Source organism: Callospermophilus lateralis, chromosome 2 (assembly GCF_048772815.1).
Source record: "Callospermophilus lateralis isolate mCalLat2 chromosome 2, mCalLat2.hap1, whole genome shotgun sequence".
Classification (NCBI taxonomy): Eukaryota; Metazoa; Chordata; class Mammalia; order Rodentia; family Sciuridae; genus Callospermophilus; species Callospermophilus lateralis.
Window position 1 is genome coordinate 193,867,411 of NC_135306.1, and position 9,334 is coordinate 193,876,744.

Sequence of the window (9,334 nt, forward strand, 5' to 3'; positions counted from 1 at the left end):
TTTTAATGTTTTCCCATTTAGGAATCTTTCTTGACACATGCCTCACTTCCCTCATCTATGGTTTCATAGCACCCTGTCTATCTTACCATTGTTAATGCTCTGCAGTAATTTTCTACTCCTTTCTGGGAGTCTCTCAGTAGATTTTAAATGTATAAAGAAAGAAGCTATTGGTACCTTATGCCACATCAGAAACCCACCAAAATATATTCCCTGGGCACAAAATTTTGTTTATTAATGAGTGAAGGAAGAATTGCTTGAAAAGTATTTAATCCTGCAATTGCTCTGTGTGTAGGAAGATCTACATATTATGAGAAATGACTTTTAATAAAATGTAATAATGAAATAATTACAGTATAAGTTATTACATAATTATGTAATAACATAATTACATAATGAAATGTTACCACAAAGTAACTGGAAAATGATAAAGAACCCTCATTTGTAGAATAATGATGTCTTCCTGAGGGAATATCAAGGCAAACACTTTCTCACATATTGTGATATTCAATTCCATAATCTTTCCCATTCCTCAAAGTGAGAGGTAAACAAATTTTTGTTTTATTTAAAGGGCAATCAAGAATTCTCTACCGAATTCTCATCTGAAGGAAATAAAGGTAAAAAAAATTCCCATGATCCCTTGTAATCATTTTTAGTGTATATTTTATTGAATTCATTTTTGTGATTTGTACTTTATTTATTTACTTATTTATTTATTTAATATGTAATCAGGTACTAAACATTGTGCTACTTGTGGAAAATATTGGTAGCTAACAGGCAAGTACTTTATGGATTATAACTGTTCTTCTAGTAAACAGGAATTCCAGAGTGACATTCAAGAACTCTTTCATTTAAGTCATCCCTCTTTCTAATGGGTTATCAGCTTGCAGTGACCTGAACAAATAGCCTAGTTCAAAAGGCTAAAAGGAAATATAGAAACATGGTTGAATCTTTCTCAACACTTACAGAGTAAATGAATGGTCATTGTCTTTTGCCCTGAAGTACTTAGACACAATAATCTTACTAGAAATATATGAACATCCATTTTGACATATAAAGTAATAACAAATAATAATAAAATGGCTTTATTTTTAGTTATAGATAGTCAAAGAGCATCAAAAATTGTAACCAGTAAAATTATATGAACATTTTCTCATCATTACTGGAAATGTATGATAGCAATTAAGCATATGGTCCAAAAAATTGGTAATATTCTGGTTACTAGACCATCAGTACACCACTTCTTATAACTCCCTATTTCTGTCAGGTATTATATTGTAATGGTAGTGTTTACCTGATTTAGAGTTATAAATATTAATGATCAATACCAGTATTTTTTATATCCTTAATTTTTATTGGAAGGAAAAATTATAAATCCATATAAATGGATAAAGCTAGGAAAATCAGGATCAGATTTAGTAGAAACTTGCAATATGAGTAGATTGTCCTGGGTTAGGTAGTCTCTAATCTTTAGCCTACATAGTCTTCTTTCAATGAAGAGTTTATAAATAACAGTCTTTTTTCATCCAATCATAATCTGCTGAGATATTCTAAAATTTTCGTTTATCCTTTCCTCACTTAAATCAATGTTGGAATTTAGGCAAGTTCATTTATCAAGCAATTTCCTGCTAAACAATTTCCTCATAGCATCTTTCATCTGAGCATTTCTCAAAGTGTAGATCACAGGATTTAACATGGGAGTTATCATGGTATAGAATACAGCAACTGCTTTATCAATGGGTAAATTAGCTGGAGGTCTCATGTACACAAATATGCAGGGAACAAAAAACAGGACAACCACAGTGATGTGGGAGACACAGGTGGACAAGGCCTTGCGCCTACCCTCCAAGCTGTGAGTCCTCAGGGAGTGCAGGATGACCACATATGAGACCAGCAGGAGGAGGAAGTTTAACAGGCAGATGAATCCACTATTGGCAGCAACAAAGAGCCCCAGAGTGTGGGTGTCAGTGCAGGCCAGATTGAGCAAAGGGTTCAGATCACACATAAAGTGATCAATGACATTAGGGCCACAGAAGGGTAGTGGTAAGATGAAGAGGATCTGAATGATTGCATGGAGAAATCCTCCCATCCAGGACACTCCCACTAGCAGGCCACACACTCTCCAGTTCATGATGGTTGTATAGTGCAAGGGCTTGCAGATGGCCACATAGCGGTCATAGGCCATCACTGTCAGCAGAATGACCTCTACACCTCCAAAGAAGTGTTCCCCAAAGACTTGTGCCATGCATCCTTTGAAAAGGATGGTCTTCTTTTCATGGAGTGCATCTCTAATCAGTTTAGGATTGTTGACAGAGGCATAGCAGGCATCAATAAAGGAGAGATAGGCCAGGAAAAAGTACATGGGGGATCCCAACAATGAGCTGCTAGTGATGGTTATCAAGATGAGCAAATTTCCTACTATAGAGATAATGTAGATGAGCAAAAATACAGCAAATACTATTTTCTGCATCTTTGGGTTTTGTGTAAGTCCCAGAAGAACAAACTCTGTCACATTGTTTGTAGTCTCCATGTACTTCACATGAACGCTTGTTACATTACCTGAAAAAGTTGATACAACCTGGGATTTATTCAGATTTTTTTCCATCCTAATAAATATTAAATGCCTGGATGCCACTGAGATGTGAAATCTTATGACATTTGTATGTTTTTGTGGTGGCGTTTATTTATTTTTTGAGATGTATCAAAGGGTTCTGAATTCCTGAAGATTACTCAAATTGCCTCCTGAGTGACTATTAGGAAAACAGAATATAGATAAGGACTTTTGTATAGATAAGGATTGGCATCTGAGTACACTAACATATTTGGGATGACTTTGAGCCTGAACTGAAATAATGGATTTCATACACCAGTAGCAACTTAGTCCAAAAAAGGAGGTAAAAGTTGAATGTACTGGATATTTATATACAGGTGAAAAATTGTGCCCTTTATTATTAAGAAATGGAAAATTACAAAAAAAAGAATAGAGAATGAGTAAAAGGATGACAAGGATTTTTATTAACGTAAACCTTGAGTACTAATCTCATATAGGTCTTCCTGGGTCCTGGATGCAGCTGAGTCAGGTTCAGTACAGTGGAAGCCAGAGGCAAGAGCCGCAGGTAGCAGAGTATTATAACATTTGATATAAATATGATGGAAATGTAATGAAATACAAAATAGTTAGTATAAAATAACCTATAATGTAAGTTTACAAAATTCAAAAACTTATAGTTGATAATAAAATATTTTAACGTGAATTCTGGTTGTTCCAAGGTACCAAGCACTCCACACACAATTCATTTTAATAATTAGAATAATCTTGGTGGTCAATATTATTTGTACATTTAATAGGTAAGGAAATGATGTCAGAGACTAATGTTTGCTGTTTAAAAGCAATGAAATATTATATAAAACTTTCTGAACATTTCATGTATTTTAAGTGATTTTATAGATTCTTGTTGCAGATTCTCTTTCTTGGGTGCATTTCCTGCCACTTTGCATACCTAAATCATCATCTATAAACTGAGAATAACAATACCACCTCATCATTTGTTAAGAGAATTGATTGTTATATTACTGTATCCACCACGGTGCTGGGGATACATGTAGGAATTTTCATCCACTTTATAACTTCATGCACTCAGCAGAGAAGCAGAACTTTTTACCCTACAATCTGAGTAGAAATGCTTTCCAAAATTACTTTTAAAGAATACAGAGAGACTTACCTGTATTATCCACAGTATTTGATATCAGAAAGAGTCCAACTTGCCTGTGCTTGGACTAACAAGTGATGATTTGTGTCCATTAATATTCATATTTAGGTCATTTGTGTGTGAGAGATATATTAAATTATTTTTTCATCTTCAAGATTAATCTTGGTCATCAATTGATATGTCTCTTCCCTAAATAATGGTTCCTAGAGCTAGAAAGCTTGGTTTTAGAAAGTACTTCAGCTCTCTGAGTCTCAAATTGCTCAATGTCAGATTAGATTAATGACATATTTCAAAAGTGTTTTGAAAATTTGGGTGAAGAATGAGATTCTCTGTGACAGTATTTGACAAAGTTAGAAAAGTAATGTTAACCGTATATGAAACACTACAATATTTAATAACCCTCACCACTTTTAAAAACCTACTTTTGCAGTTCTAGATGATTTTTGTGGCATTATGATGTGTTCAGGCACAAATCCATCCTCAAATTAGTTCCTCTTGCAATAAGCAGAGTATATATGAAAGATAAAATGTAGTTGAGAAGAAGCCACTCAGATAATTCAATATCAAATCAACCATTTTTAAGGATGTGTCTTTATAAGTTTAAATCTTTCCATCTCACATAAGCTTAAAGTGATTTCACCGAAATCCTGAGATTTGAAATTAGAATGGAGTCACTTGATTTACTATTATGGAGAAATGATCCTCTTTACCTGGTTCTGGCCCATCAGGGCAGGATGTAGGAAGTGCAGAGGAAAAGCTTTTTAGTAGCTCATTCCACTCACAAGGATTCTTGCTGTGGAGACATTAATGACACGAAGGAATATTTTCACCTCACACTATCAGGATATTTAAAGAGGTTCTCATAAAAACTCAGGTACCTTCCTTGTAGTTTTCCATCCTCTCCCAGGAATTAGTTATCCCCTTGTTGGAAAAGCTTTGTGTTTAGAAGTGGGTATCCTGGCACTGTGTTTGTGTGTCACCCACTCTAGAGTACAGGTGGCATTCCCTGCACTTAGAACATAAACAAGTGGGAGTTGCCTTTCCCTTTCCGAACCTGAGTTGCTAGGAGAGCTGAATACCAGGTAAATAGCACGGTCGCCTAGGTCCAGCCCGGGGACCAGTGGTGCAGGGTCCCTGATGATGCCTATCACAGAAGTGCTTCTTTCTTCTGATCATTTTTAAACCATTTCTGAAAACTCCTTGTGATTGCTTGAGAGCTAAAGCAGTGAAGAAGAGCTTTACTGAGAGACATTTTAAGTAGAAAACTGCAAAACTGCTTTTCCTAATTTTCATAGTATTTTGAAAATAGAATTCTCAGAAGTCTCTAAATTACTTATCCCTGATCTCATGGTGTGGTCAGTGTAGATTAACAGGCAGCAAAACAAATGTGGAAAGAGATCTAAAACACAAGAAGAGAGTTTCAATCTTTCCATATTTTGTCACTTGGCGTTGTTTATTTTTTCCCATTCTGTATCCAGGTGTCAATTGTTTTGGTTTTAAATTGAAATTTCGTGATGACTGACTATGAAGATTTTTTTCATATTCTTATCTTCTGTTAATGATAATATTTTGTAAAAATTCTATTTATATATTTGCATAAATTAAAAGTAATTGTTCTTGATTTCTTCCTATTTAGTTATAAATGCTCAGCATTTTACAGCTGCGGGTCTTTGTCATGTCTATAATGTGTAAACACAAACACACAATTTACTCAAAGCCTGTGAATTCTTTTATCATTTCTCAAATAACAGTTGTTTGGGGTATAATTTACATACAGAAAAATGTGCACATATAATATATAAAAACCACTCTCTGCATTGGAGTTAGACTCTTAGAGATTTACCATATGAATGTTGTCATGTCACATTTGTCTTTCTGTGCCAGACCTTTTTTTAATATTTTCTAAACATATTATCTTCTGGGTTCATCCATTTTGTTGCAAATGAAAGGATTTTTTTAAAGCCGGAATAATGTTCTGTTATATACATATATCAGATATTCTTTATGTAATGATCTATCAATGGACTTTTAAGTTTCTTCCATATTTGGCTATTGTGAACAACATATAATGGTCTCAAGAATGCATATATAACTTGGATACACTGTTTTAATTCCTTTGAATAAATACCCAGAAATAGCATTGCTAGATTATATGTAGTTCTATGTTTTTTTTTTTTAATAATACTATAAAGGAATGTTCAAGTGTTTTCCACAGACAGAGCCAATATTGCATTCACACCAACTATGACAAGTTTTTCCTTTTCCCTATATCATTGCCTCTATTTGTTATGTTGATTTTTGGTTTATTTTTATAATATGCATCCTCCTGGGTTATGTTCATATTTTGCTTTGATTTGATTTTTCACTTTTCCTGATGATTATGAAAATATTGACTTTGAGTTCCTTTTTATATAGCTGTTGGCCATTGGTATTCTTTGGACAAATGTCCATTCAAGGTCTTGCATGTTTAATTTTTATTTATTTAATTTTCTTTCATGTTGAACTGATAAATAAAAATCATATAATATACATATTAGTAGGCTACTCTTATGTTTTGATACATATTTCATAAAGCATAATGTTTCCACTAGGTATTTAACTTGATATAAATACCTGAGGCTGGGATCCCAGCCTCTTTCACTTCCTTCTTTACTTCCTGGCCATGATCTAAGTAGTTGTTTCTATAAGCATTCCATAATGCTTATTCCATAAGCATTTCTTATGATGTACTGCCTCACCACAGGGCTACAGTAATGCAAACAACTGAAAATGGAATTGAATCTACAAACTCTGAGACAAAACTTATCTTTCCTTTATATAAATTGGTTATATCAGATATTGTAATATAGAGATGGTAAGGAGAACCAGGCCAAGAACTGTATGGAAATGGGTAACAGCTACCTATGAAGGATAGCATGAATCTCCCTAAAAATCCTGAGGTCTTACATTGAAATTCACCTGTAGGTGCCATCTATACCATAGGCATTTTACATACAATTGGACCATGTGATTAATATGATCTATGTGGCAGAACTCTGCCATTTGTTTTATAGACTTCACTTCTTCTGGTCTCCACTCAAAACTAGAATATTTGGGGACACTGTGTAATTAGGCTCATGTAATCCACCCCAATGAGAAATATGTTGTCTCTAAAATCCAAGTGATCCACTAGGAATCATACTTCTGTTTTCCTTGTAAGAGGGGCCAGATGCATCAACTTATCATTCCATTCACTTTAGAAGGGATATCTGGACATACCTCACACCACTGAATTCCTAGATATTGAAAAGAATTATTTTATTCAGAATTATTTCTCTCTCCCACTCCAATGTGTTAACAATAAGCCTAGAGTAGTTGATTCTTCTCACCTATTAATAGCTCCAATAATAACAAACTAATCAATGTACAGGCCATAATGTACTTGAGGAAGTACAAGTCAACAAAATACCTGTGAACTTAGTTATAACATGGTTCTGGAACACTGGCATACACCTGAAGTTAGCCACACTTAACTTTTTAGCTGAAACCACACTGGTCCTTTATGGGAGAATAAGGAAAAGAAGACTTCGCCAAACCATTAGCTACATAGCAGGTACCAGTGGGATGCGTTAATTTGTTCAAGCAATGAAGGCACATCTTGCATAGCCGCTGTAATTGGAGCCTCCACCTGATTAAGCTTATGGTAATGGACTATAATTTTCTCATAACTGTCTGTTGTTTGCGCAGGCAAAATAGTTGAGTTGAATGAATATGTGGTAAGAATCACTGGATCATCTTTCAAGTCTTGATGGTGCTGGCAATCTCTGAAATCCTTCCAGGAATGCAGTAGTATTATTTATCATGCAAAATGCAATCCTGCTTTTGATCGTCTATTTTCTTATATAGAGGAAGCTCTACCAGCTTCCACTTTGCCATTCCCACCCTAGTATTCTTCACTCCATAGGTCATGGTTCCATTGTGGAGATTCTACCAATACCAGGTCCATTCAATTTTGCATTCCAAAACTGGGGAAATAGGCACCAAATTAGTTTGAAAACCCACTTGCCTCATTCAGAGAATGACAAGAGTTATGTTTCCCTTCATCACTTAAGCTCCATGAGATCTTCCTCCCACTTCTAAGCCAGGGTATATGTTAATTTATTCAAGCAATGAAACCATGTCTGGTACAAAGCTGCAATTAGAACCTCTATCTGATTAAGCTTATGTTAATTGACTATCATTTACCCATAACTGTCTATTTTTTGTACAGCCAGACTATAGTGATGTTTTGGGTGTCCTTGAATTAGTGTCAGTTTATAACCAGAGTGAAGTTGTCCAGCAATGTCTAAACTAATGTACTGCACAGTTACTGTGGAAAAGGTTTTAGGTCCCTTTGTAGAAAACTGGGAGAAATATTTGCACATAAATTTTTGGCAGTGTATCAGTGTCCTACCTCAAGTAGATCCACTTCACTTACAACTCAGGGGTTCTGGATCTGTAGACTGGCTCAAGTCTGAAGATTGATTTAGGGATCATGACTTTCTGTTCCAGTGATTTAATTTTGGCATTCATTTACTTATTACAGAATTTTTTCTGCTTAAATAATATAGTTTAATAAGCACAGACCTGTTAAATTGATTAGTTTTTTTGTACAGTAATCAGATTATTATGATTTCTGCTTTATTTCTGTTTTGCATAATGGTAACCACACCCCCACACCTCTGAAACTTGAATGCCACCACTTAGTCCCTGCAACCCTTTGATATAATAACTCGCTTGTACTTAGGTTTTTCAGTTTGATTTCTGTTTCACTCACTGTAGATTTCCTTTTGGTCTTGTTGTAGCAAACTAGCCAAAATGAATCCTTCTTAACTCTATTAAGTGCAACAATAACAGAAAATTCTTTCCTTACTGTACTTATGACAATAAAGTTGGCATGATCCCAAAGTATGTTTGTTTTAACATTATCCCACACTTTTAATACATATTATCACACATGTCCCTCTACTCCTATCTGATAATTTTTGTCGTCTTTGAAGTGTCATGCACCTATTCATGGGTCACACCTTGCATATATTTTAGGGTCCCACTGAGACTTGAACCTAGATATAAGTCTGGAAGCAAAGAAGGGAGGTTGGAGTTAACCCAAGGGGAGTAAACATTGTCTTACAGAGCAACTTTGCCTTTATGATCCTCTCAGGCAGTGTAGGAGTACTCCTTAGACATGGTGGAGAGAACACTAACTGGTAGCAGGAGGACACTTCTACTGGACATAGAGAGGCCTCTTTCCCTTGCAAAGTTTCATAGTTCTCTCCATTCCATCTTTTCAGTTCTCTCATCTATCTAGTGATGGAAGCCAGAACATGGATCTCACCCTATAAATACAGTCTCTTATCTTTCTTACATATCAATACCCTTGTGAATTACCTGTAAATATTTTGGGGAACTGTTTCTTTCTTTCGAATGAGTATTTAGTCTATAGATGCAGAACCTGCATTTTTATGGAGAATTTTTATGAAGGTTACATATGAAAGCAGGGGTTGGGGAAGCTGATAAGGTCAGGGAAGAAAGTGTGTTGTCTATGTGAAGTCTGGTGTCATTCTGGGACCTTGGTAGCTCTGGAGTACGCATTGTACTATGGTTGCACA

General features: G+C 35.1%; 1 protein-coding gene across 1 annotated transcript; it reads right to left on the reverse strand.

The window, feature by feature from the left end:
* Positions 1-1,603: 1,603 nt before the first annotated feature.
* On the reverse strand, positions 1,604-2,566 carry LOC143391655 (olfactory receptor 4C46-like). The gene has a single exon (XM_076844414.2). The coding sequence runs from the start codon at positions 2,525-2,527 to the stop codon at positions 1,604-1,606; it is 924 nt and encodes a 307-aa protein (XP_076700529.2). The 5' UTR covers positions 2,528-2,566.
* Between the last annotated feature and the right edge of the window lie 6,768 nt (positions 2,567-9,334).

Bases quoted from the DNA above. Each gene is read 5' to 3' on its own strand.
- LOC143391655 (XM_076844414.2), bottom strand. From the start codon at position 2,527: ATGGAGACTACAAACAATGTGACAGAGTTTGTTCTTCTGGGACTTACA.